Source organism: Kryptolebias marmoratus, linkage group LG10, assembly GCF_001649575.2.
Source record: "Kryptolebias marmoratus isolate JLee-2015 linkage group LG10, ASM164957v2, whole genome shotgun sequence".
NCBI lineage: Eukaryota > Metazoa > Chordata > Actinopteri > Cyprinodontiformes > Rivulidae > Kryptolebias > Kryptolebias marmoratus.
Window position 1 is genome coordinate 9,539,921 of NC_051439.1, and position 18,851 is coordinate 9,558,771.

The 18,851-nt window shown below is 37.4% G+C and overlaps 1 protein-coding gene across 1 annotated transcript in view; it reads left to right on the top strand.

Moving 5' to 3' along the window:
* Nucleotides 1-18,851, top strand: part of cdin1 (CDAN1 interacting nuclease 1) — a 53,187-nt gene that overhangs the window by 20,923 nt on the left and 13,413 nt on the right. Inside the window, exons 7-11 of the mRNA XM_017412066.3 lie at nt 376-455; nt 797-846; nt 2,740-2,807; nt 4,641-4,706; nt 4,910-5,015. Of these exons, the coding sequence (XP_017267555.1) occupies nt 376-455; nt 797-846; nt 2,740-2,807; nt 4,641-4,706; nt 4,910-5,015 (370 nt within the window). The remainder of the gene's footprint in view (nt 1-375; nt 456-796; nt 847-2,739; nt 2,808-4,640; nt 4,707-4,909; nt 5,016-18,851) is intronic.

Sequence of the window (18,851 nt, forward strand, 5' to 3'; positions counted from 1 at the left end):
TCTTTTGTGATTTATAATGTTAGTAGAGCAAGAATGGGAAGAGAGATGCAGAATAGTCAGCGTTTATAACATAGATAAACTACATGAAGTGCCTGTGCTGTGGACTGAAACATTTATCTACAGAAAATCTGTACAGGCTTTCTAATGGACAAGTGTAGAAATACGACATTAACTGTATGCATGGTAAATTGCTGAATGTTCAGGCTGCTTTTTGTGACTATATTTGCTCTGTTTGACATTTCCGATCTCTACTAGAAGTAGCAATAAGACATTCCTGTTGCATTTTTAAAGTTAAACAAGATTATTTTTGTCTGTTTTTATCTTTTTGTGTGTGTATTTATTGTCTCCCTTTGATTCTTTCTGCTTTATTTTCAGCCTCCAAAAGTGTCATCAACAGCATGCTGAAGGAGCCATCTTTAATTCCAGACCAGATTCTGGCAACAAATATCTATCAAGTAAGACATTTTTTAGTCTCTGGATTTCACCCAAATATCACAATAACGTAATTAAAAGTTTTTTGTTTTTGGAATGTATAGTTTATTTTTGTATTATTTAAGTTAACATCACTATACATCCTTTTACTTTGTTAGTTGCCCCATTTTTTGGCATTTTGCAAACTTAATGCTAATATGTAATGAGTTTTTAAATGCTTGACGCCCTCCATCAGTCACTCCTGTTTGCTGTTGAAGTCACCTGTCAATCTGCCAGCATCTCCTGTGTGTTCTCCCCTTCCCCGTACTGTAAGGGCTCCCCCCCNTTTTTGGCGTGCCATAATATTTCTTCCCCCTCTTTTCAGTGCACAATAAATGACTGCTGTTATGGACCGCTGGTAGACTGCATCAAACAGTATCCTATCCCCATAAAATTTTAAGCTTGAAATTGACGAGGAGCTATTGAAGGGGATGAGATGTGTCTGGCTTCACCTGACATAAAAGTTCTGCTTCACGGAGGAAGTGTTTCATCCCATCTGCCATCCCACTATCAGCGATCCGCGGGCTCGAAGGCGATGGAGGGAGGAGCAGGAGGAGACGATAGGCTGATGTAAATGCGTCTCCATGTGAATTCAGCAGATCAGACCCAATGTTCTGTGATACAAATATAATAATTTAAAAGCACTGTGAAAGAACATTACCACGCATTCTTAAATAGTTTTTTTTTCTTTAATATAATTTTTAAAACTGGATTGTATTTAGTTTTGATATTGTAGTTCAGCCCCACGGGCAGTGTGATTTAGAATAGGCCAAGTGAAACTCTTAATTTAGTTTTTTTAGTTTGTTGGGTTATGACATTTCTTTTCCATCCTTTGTGTAGATATAAAAACCTTATCTTACCATTGGGGCAGAATGGGAGTCCAGGGTATTTGGGAGCAACCAGCTGGGTAGCACACTAAATATTTCCTGGGGGAGGAGTCTTATTTAAATAATTGTAAATGTGCATGTATGTGTTATTGTGTCTCACTCTGCTTTGTTGAGTGTGGTGGGGCTGTTTTTCTGTTCACAGCCAGTCAAGCCTGTCCCGTCCTGCCCTCCTTCTTCTTTTTCTCTATTCTGTGGCAGTCCCCTCAGAGTCAACTGAAAGTCTGTTACTGTGCTGCAGAGTTCATAATAACCATTCTGCTGCTGTGTGCTTTCAAAGAGCCCCAAACATGAAAAGAGATAGCTCTTTGTGCACGTGTGCAAGTCATGGTACGAATTTATTAGAATCGGTTTTTAAGCCATTAGTGTTTGTTGAGTGTAATGTGATGCCATGAGAACATTTCCTCCTCTCGACTAAAATAGATTATTCATATATGATGTTGAGCCTTAAGTAAAAGATTCTACTCTGTCGCAGCGTCCAACCTAATTCAAAATGACGTTTATTTAAAAAGCATTTTTCCTAATAGATTTTATTGGAATGAGCAGTGGACCCACTGTAGTCAATGCAGTCTATACATTTTGTAAAGATGACATTTGTTTTGTCCTCTGCATTAAGAGAATGCACCTTGGAGTTTTCTTGAGAAAGCCGATTTAATTTCCCCTTAAAGTCCAATTATGTTCTACAACATCTTGATTGGAAGTGGCTTTTACTTTGCATCAAAAATTATTGAAAGAAGAGAAGCTGATTCTCAACTATATTGTCACACTTCTTCAGTTTGCCATACCTTACTTTTTATGTGTATTTATTTCTGTCACATTTAGTGGTTTTAGTCACCACTTTATTCCTTCTTGGTTAAGTTTGTTCTTTTTTTTCGTAATTGAACGAAAGGCTCAAAAATTGACAGCTGGAGAGAAATTTATTTGAGAAATCATAATTACGTTTTCATATCATTTGGACAGACTTGCAATCTGGCTCTCTCTTCCTGAGAGTAGCAACAGTAATACTTCCCTAGTTTTCTCCATGATGATAAGACAGCATTACACTCTTGAGCAGACATCGTCTTTGCAAATGAGCAGGTTGTCATAACATTGGTAGGCATACTGACTCCAAACAATGTCACCTCAGTCACTTGCCGTTTTCAGCCTCTACATATCCTCCATGTCATCATGAATTCATACAATCAATAAAGGGTTAAAATGCATTCAAATTAAAAACATCATTAGTTTGTGTCCCTTTGCATAAAGGTGAAAAAAAACTTGCCTACAGCTGTTGATGGTGTTTTATGTCAATGTCTGGTTTAATCTGCATTCTTATGAACCATTCTGATGTTTAAGTAGACTTGAAGTACTGTTGTATGTTGGATTCCTTAACTCTGTTCCCAAGTGCCATTGGACAAGAGCATGAGGTTCTGCTCTGTGACAAACTGAAGGAGAGAAACCTTTCTTTTCTGGGTAAGTCATTTCTTGACTTTCACACCACACTTTTTCTTTGGTCCCTAAATTGTTCCTATTCAGTAAGTTTTATAATCAATCCTCAAAACCTGGTAGATGCTATGAATGCAATCTTTTTTCATGTGCTTACTAGTATTATATTGTTTTTAACATTCATCGTAGATGGATTTTTATGTCCAATCCTACGAAGATCTAACCATTTCAAGTGTTAATTTGAAGGCTCTACTTTATTTTCACAATTATTTTTGGAAGCTTTTTTTGTTTTGATTGTATTAAGAAAACAAAGGGAACATTTTTAGTTTTTGTTAAAAAGTTGAATCATTAACAAAACTGCATAAAGATACTCAATGCTGTTTGTATCTTAATCCAAATTCTAACAGCATTTTGAGAATTGCTTTTCACTTTTAAAAACTTACACATTTCCTACACCTTTCTGGGTACTAAATTTATAGCAGTGTCCCATGTCTCATAACCCAGCTGAGTGCTCAGAATTACAGCTACAAAAGCTTAATGAATTCCCTCAAAGCCTCACTTTAATTTGCGTTTATGCACACCTTCACAGGTGTAATTACTACAATTGGAACAATGAAGTGGTTCCACAGCCTAAATGCAGGGGGATTTTGAGTTGGGCTAATATTTTTTTCTTCATGTTTTTCTGTTTTGTATGACTGACCATTCAGAATAAAACATTTGTCCATTTACTGATTTTAATAATGAAATGAACTAATTAAAAGTTTTTCATATCAACTTCTCTGTAACATTGCTTTGCTCTTTGTTAAATCACAATAAAATGTCCAGATATGAAATTGTTTAAGGGAGATTTTAACAATCCCTTCCTCCCATCACCTCATCATATCACCATCTCCAAGGTCAGATGAGTGATGAAAGATAAAAGTCATTCCCTCTGTCATTAAGACCATATCATTTATTTGGACATGAAGCACTGACCTTTCTTCAGGGCTGTACACAGGACTGTTCTAAAACTGTCAGAGTTCGAGGGGCACTAGGGCCACTGAAGCAGCCTCACCCCATCTGATAAATGGATTGGAAATAAGCTACCCAACAGCAGGGATGGCCCATTAATTTTAATCAAAGCTGATGTAAAAAGGCGATCACAGCCACATGAGAATATCAACAGCCCAGTTTATGTGTGTGTGAACAGAGGTTCCTACCCGGTGACACACGCACATCTACACCTACATTATCACAATCAGCATGCCCTTCTGTACCACAAGCCTCTGGCGGGCTCGCTGACCTTTCTCAGCTCTTTTTCTTCACCCTTGGCTGATGCTGCCTCCTCTCCACCACTGACACCGCCACCCTCCATCTCTCTTCAATTCCCTTCCATGCCCCATTAGTTGAGCTTGGCTGGAGACAAAGAGGCAGGGCCTTGGAACCGAATGACCTGGTCAGCCTGAGATTTAATGGAGAAATCAGGTGTTGGAGGGATAATGGCCAAAGCACGCCAGAAGTCAAGGACAATGGCTGCAGCCTGCACCGTCAGGGGTCAGGCTTAAGGAGGCAATAATGCCAAACGGGTCCTCTTGCTTTATACTTTTTAAAGTGTAGCCAAACAGCGACCTGGAGGGATTCTTTCTAATTAAGTGTAAGAAGTTTTTGTTCGGCTAATATGTGGCAGTATTTAATCATTTGCTTCTATCTCCTCTTCTTTAATACTTAGAGGGTTATAAGAACTTTTAGTGTTTTTTTTATTTTACTTTTATAAACATGCTTCAAAAGCTTGCTTAAACTAAAAATATCGAAATATATTTTCTTTCCTCTTTTCCCCTCAAAAATAACAAATATAAAAGTTCTGCACTCTATATCCTGTAGATGAAAACCAACTGAGAACCATGGGTTATGACAAAACACCTGATATTATCCTGGAGGTTCCTGTTGGTACGTATTTACTTTATAGAAGTCTGTATAGATCTAATTTTTTCAATTTAAAGTACTACGTATGTACAAAATGTTGCAACGTTGTACCTGATTATTACTTTTGGTTTGTGGTCTAAGAAAAGATAATGCTACCTTTTGCTCTTTCAGTTTAGTCAATTACCACCAATTGTTTGAAGATGTCTGTGTTTTTATGTTATAATAAGCTGTAGAGGGACACATTGTACACTGGATTGAAAGCAAAGCCTCTTTTGGGGATGACCACAGCCATCGAAGTTACCTCAAAGAACAATTCTGGAGTTACTGGAACAGGTAAGTCTTTTTTTATTTTGATAATTGCATTTATTTTATTTGTATCAGCCATGTTGTTGGTGTTAGTTTCTCATTTAGGATTTCTTCTTTTAGTGACCACAAACCACTGTCAACTTTTCAGTGTCATAAAAACTTTTCATATCTCTCTCCAACAACTCCTACCTCTTCCGCTCTGGTATAGGCTGCTTTCACCACAAAATTCCACACGGTACGCCTGTACATTACACCACTTCCACATCAACTTGTGTTGTTGGAGGCTTTTGCAGCTTGAATGGTTTGCCTGCGAGCTTGATTGTGTTGTAGAATACAGACATTGTGTTGGAAGGGAAGCTAGGAAGTGAGTGATTAATGTGTTGCATCTGTTGTCATGAGAACCTTTGGACAGGAACAGGCCTTTTGTGGTCTGGCCGTTGTAGAAGTTGAGGCATGTGTGTGTGTGCACTCACATTTCTGAATGAACTGTAGAAATAATAACTGACCTATGCCATTGTCTCTTGAGAGATCTTTTCTTTACCTCAGGGATTGTTGAGAATATTTTTTACTGCTGTTAAAGTTTACAGTAGAAAACAATGTAAAACAGTGTTATCCAGGTTCATTCTGCTTTGAATGCTCTAATGAACCTAGATGTTGAACATGTCAATCAATTTTTGTTAAATGCCAACAAAAAAATGTTGTAAAATTGAAAAGTGCCATCCACTATGATGGAGAAAAATATGTTTAGCAGTACACTCAGTTGTATATATTCATTCCAAGCTGAGGTAATCTGAGAGACTTGTGTAGCGGTACACACACATGCACACACATACACTTTGGACTGCTGGTCGCTCCCACATGTTTTTCACATCCCTGCCTCCATTGGCGCTGGATCCCAGTACCGCTCGCTACAGCCCTGATCCCAATCAGCTGTGATGGCTATCTGACATGTTGTGACATGGTGCTGGAGTGCCAGGAGGTGCTTTTCCTCGACGCGTCCAAAAACCAGCCAGAGTCGAGCTGTCTCGTTATATGTGTCTTTGTTTTCGATGCCTGTGCAGTTCCAGATTAGGATCACATTTCTAGATAAATCAAAACAACAAGACAGCAAGAGAAGTTGTTTACCATAAATTATTTTTTTATATATATATATATGCCTCAACCCAAAGTTTTAAAGCAGACATTATATTGGCTATTGTTAGACATAAAAAGAGTAATAGCATTTTAGTCATCTAGATTAAATTTAAACAGACTACAGATTCTTATAACTCAACCGCAACTTTTCAGCATGCAAATTCAGCACAAAGTATGTTATTTTTTGTTTGTAACATATTTTTTTTTCAATGCAATTTATCTGTTTTTTTATTTTTTAGCTTGTCTTACTTTACAGTAGGTCCAAATGTTCAAATACCTAAAATTTCAGTGGTAGATTGAAGTTCAGTCTGAGTGTTAAATAGTTGCCTGTGGGTATATTTCACTTATATTCAATGGGGTATTCTTGTCCAATTGTATTAATGCAAGGATAAAGCATATCCCATCATGTTACCTAGCAGCAGAAGTAGAAAAACCTTGTCAAAAACAAAGGTCTGTTCCTGCAAGACTCCACCTTTTCTAGCATCCTTGTAAATCTTAATTGACATGTACTTTTGACATTTTAAAGAAAAGCATGACTCACCTTTCTGTTGCTGTTAAGACTTAAGCCCTGTTATTGAGGTAAATGTATGCACAAAAAGCAGTGAATTAAGAAATAGTACAGTGCATTTTATCACAAAGATTATGCCAGGTGACATTAGAGGGCTTTAGAATGTTATAATTTTCTCCTAAACTCTCATTAGTTGGTTTCCGTTTAAGAGACTGGCCTTGAAGAGCAGATCTTTGGTGTATTTGTCCATTCCTTCATTCCTCAAAGCCTAATTTTAGTCCTTGACTCATTCTTTGTGTGATTGCCCTTGGAATTACACACAAGTCTTTGTAATTACCTCATTGTTCCTGATTGACATCTGCAGTGATATGCTTATTTTTTCATGGATCCCCTCTTTGCTTTAACTGAGCTGCTTCACCCATTGCTTGTGTTAATTGTTCTCCAGTTGCCCTCAAGCATTGCATAGTGAGGACATGTTTTTGTAGATGGAGGGAAAAAGGGAAAAAAAAAACATAACTGATTTTCCCTCCAAAGCCCTCACCAACTGCATTTATCATCCAAGCAATAGTCTTGCCAACACACTAACCCCATAATGAACCCCTCTTCAGTGGAGTGAGGGGTAATGACGCTTCACCTACAATGCTCCCAAGGAAAAAAAAAAAAGAAAAAAGAAAGCGGATGGGGGGAAAAATGGGGAGAAAAACAGTCTTGTGCAGACTCAGATGCCGCGTTCAGGCCCAGTGCCTGGATGAGATGGTGAAGCAGCAGCTATCGGTGTCTTCCAGCCATCAATCTTAGCTGGTGGCGTTCCAGAGCCAGCAAGCCCTCTGCTCTGACGGATGTTCAGATAATTGAGTGATCCATCTCGACCAACTATCAGAGTTGCATAAAAATTATTCACCTGCTTGTGAATATTAAACACATACATAACGAGCCTCTTGTGTGTTTTAGGAGAGGTACGTAAGGTTAAACACAGCATGTAATGAAATATGTACTCCTGCGTGGTATCATCCCAACCCTTCTTGATTATGGCGGACTTAAATCAATAATAGTTGGCAAGGTTCCCTCCACAAGCCTGTGAGCACCTAAGGTTCTAATCATGTATTTATCTGTCCAAGCTGATTGTAGAATTTGTCCAAAATACACGTGTAAAGTATCTATTGCTTTCCTGGTTGTTTTTCTACTTGAATTAATTTGGTGACGTAAGGATTTGAGTTTTATAATTTGTTAATCACAAATGTTGGTCATTCTTTAATTGATAGTTTTTGGTCTCTGTAATTTCTTAAAGAGCTGGTAAACTAGAAGAAGTTTTGATCCTCAGAAGGTTGGATTATCAGTGAGTGATTTATTCATAATTTTTAGAAGAGCGTGTTCTATTTACAAAATGTCAAAACTTGTTGATCAAACTAAAAGTCTTGGATAAAATCTTGGTATGTGGCTGGACAGAAACAAGGGTAATTTGTTGCAGGGTTACTACACTATAATGTGAATTGTTGTTCTACCCCATGTTTTTTTTCTTCAAGTGCAATTTTTAAACCCACTCTGATTGTTTTACCTCTGTTTCCATGTTGCAAAATGTATTTATTTATTCCCTTTAAGGCTGTAATATTGTTTATAAGTCAAGTACTTCCAAAAAAATCCTTTTTTTTTTTTTTTTTGTCAGGAAAAAATGCATTTATTACATGAACATTTTTGTTTCTTATATATTCATACTGCAGAAAATTGCATAAAAATAATTGCATAAAAAGTGTATAAATTAAATATTTAAGATCAAATCTGTGTTGGACAGAGCATCACAGATTTTGCTCACAAAAGGGCAGTAATCTTTTTTCTTTTATGATTTTGTTTGCGTGTGTGTGTCCCAAAAAAGGCCCCTGTTTTGTGGGGGGGGGGTTGTTTTGGGTTTTTTTCCATTTAAAAAAGTCTTTTGTTTCTTTTCTTTTTTTTGTTCAGTCCCAGCCTATTTTAGAGCCTCAAAGCATTTATTCTCTGATCATTGCTCATTCTGAATTTGATTTTGAGGTTTGCATCATTGTAGTTTATTGTAAGAAAAAAACAGTTTTGCCACAACAAAAGTACTTTGTTTTCTAATACAGCGTTATATAGATAGAGCTGTACAAATAGATCCGGACCTTGTTGACGTGCCCAGTTTCCGCCCTCTTCCACCCATCCAGACACAACAGACACTCTAAGAGAAAAGGAGTTTGGATGCCAGATTTCCCCCTCCCCATGTAGTAAATCAGCTATGCAATTCGTGAGCTGCAAATGTGTCAGAGTTGAAAATGTTAGCACTCTTAATGGAGGCTTGAAAAGGTTAGATCTGATAAAAAGCTGTCAGCCATCCACAAAACATGATTTATAGCAAAATAATGGGACAGTATGCCTCATTTCTCCCACATATGAAATGGGGGTTTAGACTTTTTGGTTTTCTATTATACATGACCACTTGAAAATTTGTTGAGGCTTGAATGCACACACATGTATTCCGTTTCATCTGGCTTTTTTGTTTGAGTAATTTTGAAAGGTACACTCTAATATAAAGTAATTTATAGTCTCCTGTAATTAGTAGCAGAAAGTTGTCGTACTCCAAAAACGCACTGTGTTGATCTTAATTCGGATCTGTCGTTGTGTGTCCTTTTGTTACATTTTTTTCATGTACATAATGGAAGCAATGCTACAATTATAGTGGGAGTCATAGTTCTGAAGGCTTATCAGGCTCTTCCAACAGCATTGCTAATCCGCTTTCTGACACATTGTCTCATAAATGGATAGAAATAAGATTTATGCGATGTTTTAACTTTAGTTGACACCACTGCAATTAGACATCTTGAGTTCTTTGTGAACTTTTTGCAGTTTTTTTTTTTTTTTTTTCCAGAACTGTGTGCTGTAGGTTTACGGATAAAATTGCTGGGTAATTCCGTTGTGATCTCAGAACGTCAATCGTTTTGCGACACCAAATTAATTTTTTGATTCAAGATATTCCACGTTGCTATCCTATTTTAATGGAAATGTCCATCAAATTTGTTGAACTTTCTAACACAATGATGGCAGGAATGCTTAATTATAGGACTGTAATGATATAATGTACTTTAGCCCCCCTAGTGAATTAATCGGAAAATATTGGATGCTTTATTTGCCTTCATAGATGCAGATGGTTGTCTTTCACTTTACCAGTCACATACAAAAGAAGGCATTTGCTCACATTATGTACACTGAACACTTATAGCGTGTGTGCGTGTTCCTGCAGACTGTCAGCTGAAGTGGTCCTGTGTCATGCAGCAGTAGGGTGCGAGTATTAAAAGCCTCAGCAGGGGCATCACTAAGCCAGAGAAGATATGGGATGTCACCTGAGAGAGGGTGCCCACAGGTCCAGGTCGTGGCTTCTGCTGATCCAATGTGGCTGGACATTACTGTCTCTTCCTGAGGACAGCTGTTGGCGCTTCTGGGGTGACAGTATGACATCTCTAAGACCTGTGCCCTGCCTTACTTTATGGCAGATTCCTGTCAAAAATATGAATAGCAAACAAAGGAGAGACTTTTAAAAATACTTTTGAAACAGCGTGATTCCGCAATTTATATTACTGCACAATAAATGGTTAGTTTTTTTTGAATAGGTGTATGTCAAATGCACTTTTTGCATTCATTTCAATATAGTTTTTTATGTACTTATTATATACTCCATTTAGAATAATTTTCTCATGTTTTTCTGGTAAAACACGAAAGCTTTTGGCAAAGGCTTTCTCCTATTTATAGTAATTGACGCCTCATGCAGTGCAGGAACGTGGCCTCTTTTATTGTTTCCTTTGTTATGACATCCTCCCGAAGAATATTCCACAGCTAGAAAAATAGCTCTGCGCAGTGGTGGCTCCTTTAGGGCTTTGCGAGTGTTTGTTTTAGGGTACAGCAGCACACAGAAGTGCAACACTGGCCCCCAAAGCACAAGCAACGTGGAATATTAATGGCAAATGACAAGCCAGCCCTGATGCTTTAAGGATTTCATGCTTTTAAGGACGCACATTTGGGCGCATTGTTTAAGGCGTCTGGGGCGTAATCCGCACTCACAGGGCTGCAGCAGCCTGAGGATTTAGCTCAGGTTAAGCCTCCGTGTCTTCTATTTATTTTAGTCGGATTGTACGTGTGCATTATCCAAATTTGTCATTTACAACCGAGTGTAAGAGCAGCTTTGACATGGCCGCTGTGTGTTGAAATGAGGAGCGGGACAGGCAGCAGCACCGAGCAATATGCACCCCTCCTCTCGTCTCCCTGCTGCCAGTGACACTTTGAGATGGAGAGGAAAGCCTCAAGTAAAATGAGGTGCGAGGATGTCTACTCCATGATTTCCTGTTTTGCTATAGAACTTTTAAAGGATAAACGTGCATTTTTTTGTCAGCTTTCACAATGTATGTCATCAGAGTTGCAGAGACACAGTACCAACCCCCTCCTTATTTCTGTACTCTTACTGTCTCTTTCCCTGTTTTTTATTTGTATTTATTTATTTATTTATTTTTCCCCTCCATTGACCTTCTGGGTTTTGTCCCAGGGAGAAGTCGGCAGCATTTATCAAAAGGATGGCTAAAAGTGGGCATGGAATAGATGGGTCTTTTGTGGAAGTCAGTCCAACAGGTGAATTTCAATGGCTCCTCGACCTCTAAAAGATATCTTATTTTAACCTTGATGTGAATTTAAACTTGAAACAATATTGTCTGAACTTGGAGAGAGAAGGGTTACACTGTGCATCAAACAAAAGCCTTCACACCACTGTAGCTGAATAACAAGAATTGGATAGATAGGGTTATTTTTTAAAAGCTGTGCTCTTGTATTTTACTTTTTTCCATTATAGAAGTTTTTTTTTTTAAACATACACTTAGTACATTAACATAAATCTATTTAAGCTCAGGATTTTTATTATGTTTTATTTTATGCACATCCACAGTTACTCTCAACATCTTAATTCTGTCCATCTGAAGGACTTATTTGGTCTTCTGCCTAAACCTTTGTAGTTTAATTTCTAATTTACATATGAAGGCAAAAACATACATATACGTACTTTTCTCCAAAATTATAAAGCTGCGTGAACGCATGTTTCTCTTTAGTAAATTTAGGTCATTGTTGTACACACATGCACGAGGGTAATTTCCACTCCTATCTTTAGCTCCAAATGGGTCTAGACACTTCTATAACAGTCGTTTTCAGACGGAAGCATGGTTTGGATCACAACTAAATAAGCTTGGCGATAAAAGCAACATATTAAAGCCCATTTTTCTGAATCTGTAACTGAAACACTTATCAGTGACTTACACAGAAGGAAATGCATTCTTTTTGTAGTGGTCTTTGTTTTAGAATCACAAACAAAAGGGGGGAAAAAAATTAAAAATAATCATTAGATACAACCCAGAAGCACAAAAAAGAAACTCATCACCTCACAAAAAGCTTTGAGGCCAAGCTTTAATCTGTTTAGATAACACATGAACATTAGTCATTTTGGTTTAAAAAATAAAGAAAGAATCAAGTATTTGTTAAAATATTACACAAATCAAGCTATGTATAGCGATGTATAGATGGTGAGAAAAGTTGTTTTGCTCTTCAGTGTGTTCTAAAGCCAGATTTGGTTAGAGATTCTTAAAGCTGAACCAATTACCTTCCTGTGACAGAACATCAGGAACATTTTTAAATGCTTTTTGTTTTGTTTTTTTTTTTGTTTTTTTTTTAACTCATATTTGCAGGTTTTTCCAAAAAAACAAGCAGGCACTTATGTACAAAGATTTTCCTGAATTTCTGGGGTTTTTTCAACACACACAATAAAGATTACATAATATATTTTTAAAAATTCATAAAGATCAGGGTTTTTTTAATTTAGTTATCAGTTTGCAACTTTATTATGCGTTACAAATTACTGATAGTTTTTGTTCTCGACGTTGAGCGTTCTCCTCATTTCCAAATGTTTGCTATTTAAGAGCTACTTTGGTTTAACTCTATGAAGTGTTTTATGCCACAGTTTTATGGATCAGTTCAGGCTATTTATTCTAGCTTTGATTTATATTTTGATAAGCTGTGACTCTGTGGGTTTGTCAGCACAAAAAAACAGTAAACACTTTTTTTTTTTTAGACCAAAAATAAATAAAATATTTTTTAAAGGGTGACAGCCAAGGAAACAATGCTTCATATTGCTGCCTTTGTGTTTAAAGAGCAGCTCTGTGTGTACCAGATAATGTGCTGGTACTCTTGGTCTGCGGAGACCCATCAGTCACCGTGTGGACCTGGCTGCTTGTGATAAGTGGTTCCTTATAGATAACCAAGACAGTAGGCTTCTTTTTATAGGTCCACTGTCCCTCAAATAACCTTGTTTTTTTCCCCCTCTTCAGTTTTGTATTTTCTAACATGTAGTGAATTACTTTCATTGTAAATTTCATTGTAAGTGGTCATCTGGATATAGTTTTACTTATAGAAACATAAATCCAAATGCACAGCTAGAAGCACTTGTAGAGCACAAACCGTCGCTAAGGCCATATTGTCATTAAAAACAAAAAGTCTTATCTGAATCATGACTTTGATCGCCACCAAGTTTTAATCGTTTCTCTTGACAACCTCGTTTTCTCAAAATTTAATCAGAACCTGTCTGTTTGCAAGATTACTTAAAAACTAACAAACATACCAACCACCTCTACTGAAAACAACCTCCTTGGCGGAGGTAACAGGTGAATATACACAATTGTAAGCAAAGACAGCTGTCATATTCGAATGTTCAGTTTCGGAGGCTATCTTTGAGATTGGACTGCTGTACTAATAAAAGAATGATTTGAATAAAATTATTTTAATGAGTGAAATCTTTACAAAAGCTTTTGATAATTTGATCCGAGTGAGCATAACTTTTTCTTTCTTTGTATCTCACTGTTTTGATGTTGTAGCAAATAGTGGTGATATGTGTAGAAATATTAGTTAAATAAAATGTGCTTCACTAAAACCCCAGCCTCCTTCCAAATAGCATTAAAAGCAGTGGTTCTGTTTTGAATGTGCACCTATCTTTCCAAATCATAGTTCAATGTAAGGTTCTGCATTTACCACATAACGTCATTACTTCTTGAAGATGATTTTAAATTATTAAATTTCCGTTGTATTGCACATGATTATAGTTAATGACAGTCTACTTGATTAACAGTGCCAAAATTCAGATATCAAATAAAATGCCCCTCTTTGTTTTGTAACCTCTCAGTATTAGTCATTTAAACGTGTTGTTGCTTGAAAACCTGAAAGAGACACTGGCGCATCGATACCTTTCCTCATAGGCCTGGCATTTGTTTAAGAGCTTCATTGGGACCTTCCCTCCACCCCCCCNTCCCAGGCAGCCCTCACCCTCTCCTGCCTCTGGTTTGAGTTTCACGTCTCTCGGCGGTCTGATTGCCTGATAGCTCAAACATCTCTGCCGGCCTGTCCTTTAGAGGGAGTGTGTAATCAAAGACACATGAGGAGCCAGTGTCCAAGTACTGACCTTCTGATTTTGCTCTTCAGGTTGGGGGTTTATGTAAAAGATTCATAAGGTCAACAGATTTGTCTTCACAAACTTTGCTTTGTGGCTCATTGAGTCATTTTGCAAACTTTCAAATCTCTTGTTTTGATAATCCAGCTTCATTTATGTTTTATTACATTTTTTTTTAATGGCATCTGTGAAGCAAACTTTGTGACATAGGCTGAACAACTTATTCATTACGTGATCCAAATTTCAACTCTGTCCTCTGTCGATGTAATGTTTCACCAGAAGCGGAAAGTTGAAACGAACGCAACCCAATCCTTTCCCTTTGGAATTGATGCAAGATAACAGGCATACATTTCTGAGCAAGTGAAATATAAACTCTTCACTGAGTTTGGGGCTTTGACCCGCCTCCTTTGAACAGCCGCCACAGAGATGTCAGAGAAATCTATTTCTCTTTTTGACTGATATCTATATCAGCGTGGACGTTCACACCATGTATCTTCCTCCACTTTACACCCAGTATCTGTCTCTGCAATGACGGGTGCGTGTTTTAAATGACCATTCTTATATTTTGTAAAAAGTGTCTGTGTGTCACAGAGGTTACAAGGCATCGGGCAGAATAGAGCTGTCTGGTGAAAGGCCTCTGATAGAAAGTGCCACTTCCATTTGAGCTCAGCTGCAGCTCAGCCTGGCCCGGCTCACTGTATTATCCGACACTTCACATTCTCTTCTCCTGCCACAGGAATGGATGTGAAAACTGTATTAACTTCAGACAGAGTTTTGGCCTGACCATTTCTGCTCTATCCCTCTTATTTTTTATTTTTTTTTACCCCGTTGCTTCTCTTGAGTTTGTTTTATCAGGACTGACAACTGTCTCAATCACAGATTGCTTTTTGTATACACGTTGTTTGACTTTTTTTCTTTTTTTTTTGACTTTGAGTTGAAAATATGCTCAGCCAAAGTTGTGACTGCAGTAAACCTTAGCAACGGCTAGTCTGTTTATGTTGCAGAGTGCAAATAAATTACATTAAAGTGTACTTTTTGCTTTCATTTTCCAATTAACTTGCCATTGAGTAGGTTGGACAAGTTGAGGGACATTAGCCTCAGACTTCATGAGTCTTTGCCTGATGAAGTCCCGACTAAGGCTGGTGGTAAGTGAAAAAACAACTTTTTAAAATATATTTGTTGTGGTTTGAATTAGGAAGGGGGTAAATGTTCTCAATAATGATCAGAAAATATTTAGCTTCAGCTCCATGGGTGAAACAAAACACACTCAAGTAAAATATTTTGAACTACCCCCTCTTTTTTTAAATTCTCTTCTAGTCATTTTGTTTTTAAATTGTAGCATCGAGTTCATGGGAAACTCGTTCTAAGGTTACCTGCACCCCTACACAGTGATTGGGGGGGGTGGGGGATTATGTCTAAAAGAATGTTTTTGCAGTTACTTGAAATATTACTAACCTTGTCAAATGTCATTTTGAATGAGAAAGCAAATATATTTTAATCAGAGTTTTAAAGGCAGGGTTTTTTCAGGCTGTGACTCTTAGAGTAAGGGGTCAGCTAATTGCAACGTTTGATGTCATGTTTGGTCTCACTCTCTGTTCTGACTGCATGAGGATTGCTTTCCCTCTGGCTTTACTTTTCATGTCTCTTTATATGTCACAAACACGCACTTCATCATATATAGTCAAATGAAAAAAAACAATCTACTGAATAAGTCATGGTGTGTCTTTTATGTAAACTTTATGAAGTCCTTGCCTTTACTTCCTGTCAGCCCTTATTTCAAACTACTGACTTTTAACCTTTTTTCTGTATTCATTGCTAAAAGTTTGGCTGCTTCTCAAAGACTTGGCAGCTCTAAATATTAAGGATCTTCTTCATAATGTTGCAAATGATTCTGTGTATGCCAGAAATAGAAAAGTTGAGTTTGTCAGTCCTTGGTCTGCCCCCCCCCAAATAAAATAAAATTTAAGCCTCATTTGCACCAGAGATATTTGCAAAGCTCTTCCATTGCCCTTTAACAGATTAATCTCCATTGCAGTCCAAATTCTCCTTAGTTCTCATAATTACTGTTTAACAGCAGAAGAGTGGGGGTAGTAAAAGGATATACATTGTAAATTATGTTTGACAAGGTGGGGTTAGTGGTTTTGTTGTAGCTTGTCTTTAGTTATTACTCATACTTCCTCCTGCCAGAGATAAGGTCTGCTGGTGAACATATCAGGGTAAGCGTTGGCGCAGGGCCCTTATCGGCACCATTGATTTAGGGCAAAACTCAGTGACAGAGGTCATTGTGTTGTAAAGCTATCCATCATTCAAGTTTGATTTCTGCTTAGACCTGTCTCCAAGTTGTCTACAAATAGGTTGGTAGCCCTGAAGGAGAACACAGAAGGATTGGACTTTTGGATTAGGGTAGTGATGTCGACAATAGCATAAAAAACAACTCTGGTTATTGTATGCTTTCTTTTTTTTTTCCCATCAGTAACTAAGTGTCTAAAATAAAATTACAGTAATTCTTCATGTCTTGTTAGTATGTTTGACACGGCCTAAATTTACATTTGAGATGGATCTCAACCTGTGGAGTCAGTTTAAGATCACAAACATTGCGGATGTTCTTTCCCCATTTGTAGAAGTATGTTTTTATTTTCTAATTTCTGAAAATTGGTATTTAGTGCACGAAATATTCATTGCCTCCATGAATTACTCATAACTTTTGAATAAAATGTGCCATTTATTTTGGCATTAAATTAAGAATATTCTTTGTCATTAACATTTTTTAGCTCCTGCAAAAATTGTAAACATGAAAATATTTTCCTCAAATGTAGACTGACTTAGAAATTTAGAAAGAAAGATTGTCCTCAGAAACTTATGGTCTCCGTGTGCTTTCCGGCAAGAATGGTGGTGATGCTCACTTCAACCTTCCACAGGATAAACTAAGTAGCTAATTACACTTCAGTCTATAATCAAACCCGTGTCAGGTTGTCTGAGAACCTGGATTTGTATGCTGCATTTTGGTTAAATACAGAAGCAGCTTAAACATTTTATGGTTCTCTCCTCAAATTAAAGTTTTTTTTTTCTTTCCAAAAATCCCCTCTAAGATGTGTCATATCCCATTACACAAATTTGGATATGGTACATTAGCTATAAGAGTGCTTAAGCTATGAATATGTTGACTTTCCTATCTTGGGTGCAGAGGGTTAGCTTGCTGTGGGTTGGGAGCCTTTTTTTTACCTCTAAAAAGTTGTCTTGAATCTTCTCTCTTCGGAAAGTGATATGTTTTTGCAATTCAAATATTTGCTCATTCTCTTCTCCATTGCAAAGCTCTCTTTGAAGCCGAAGAGTTCTATCAGGACCAATGACAGCGTGAGTGTACAGCGTGAGTGTGCAGCGTGACAGCGCAAGAGGCAGTGCTGGACTATTTCTAACTGCATATTTAAATAGCTAGGAAATCCAGAATCAAAAATGTATGCAAATGACGGCATGTTTTGCATGCAGATATTTTTGCGATTTGGAGCTTGCATATTCAGGTGGTGCTCAGTACGTGCCTAGCTTTTGCAACATTAATCAGAATTACTTAATGTCTCCACCACATCCTTGATCTTTTTCTAAACAAAAAAGATGGGGTGGTAGGTCTGCAGGGTGGTGTTCTTACTTTTAATAAAGCTTTACTTAAAATCCACTCTAAAGCTCTAAACCATTTTAGGAAATTTTGCAACTGCAAAATGCTTAATTCTTTGTTTAATTTTTTAATTATTTTTTTTTAAATTGAACTTAAAATTAAATAAAATACTTGGTCCTTTGTACATTATTCATGCCTACAAAAATACAGATATATGCATTTGTGTATGTCAAATGGTTTTACTAACATGTAGAAAAGTTTCTTGTTCTTTAAATGAAACTATTAGATGGTTTTATCATATTAACCGTAATAACAATACTACTTTGTGTAGATACCTTGGGATATGTAAGTGTAGCTGTTTATCCAATGAGCTACATATCAAGACAGTCCAAAAATTGGCCAGAGGTCTGTCTGCATTTCCTAAGGTAAAGAAAATAGCGTAAAATAATTAATTGAGTTGTCATCTGTACGAACGGTTCTTGCTTTTTGTACCCTATAATTCCAACCTCACTTTCCCCCTTCCCTTCACCACATTTTCCCATCTTTTTTTTCTAAACAGCAATTAATCTCATTTTTAGTCCAATTTCCAGCCCTCTGCTAGTGTCAGAGTGAGTCCCCTGTTTTGTTCCTATTTGGCTTGGTTCCTCTGCATAGTCATTAAGGGCCCAATTAATGTCACCCTTTAGCTGAAGAGTGCTCATTTTTATTGGGGAGCTGACAGTCACCACCATGAGTGCCGCAGTGTAATATGCATTAATTGCCCCGTAACACTGGTAATTACCAGTTCTTCAAGCCTCTCAGTAAACTGTCATGCCCAGACACGACTTCTTTGAAATAGATTACTCATTAGGGGGACCTGCCCTGTTTTCCAATGGGGGCTCGCTGGGTTGGCATAAAGACGAAAAAAATCTGGTGCTTGAACAAATAGTTGCCAAAAGCAATTTCCTAATACAACTTCCCTGTGACGGCTTTTCTCTTCCTAGTCTCCTTTCTTTCATTCTTCCCCCTTCCTCAGATGGTTTTTGAGCTTTCACTGGAGGTAAGGGTCAGAAATGGAGATGGAGGTCCATCAAAAATCTTCATGATAGTTTGTTTGTCTCCTTGGATGGAAACCCTGCCTTGGCATTTAACAATTCA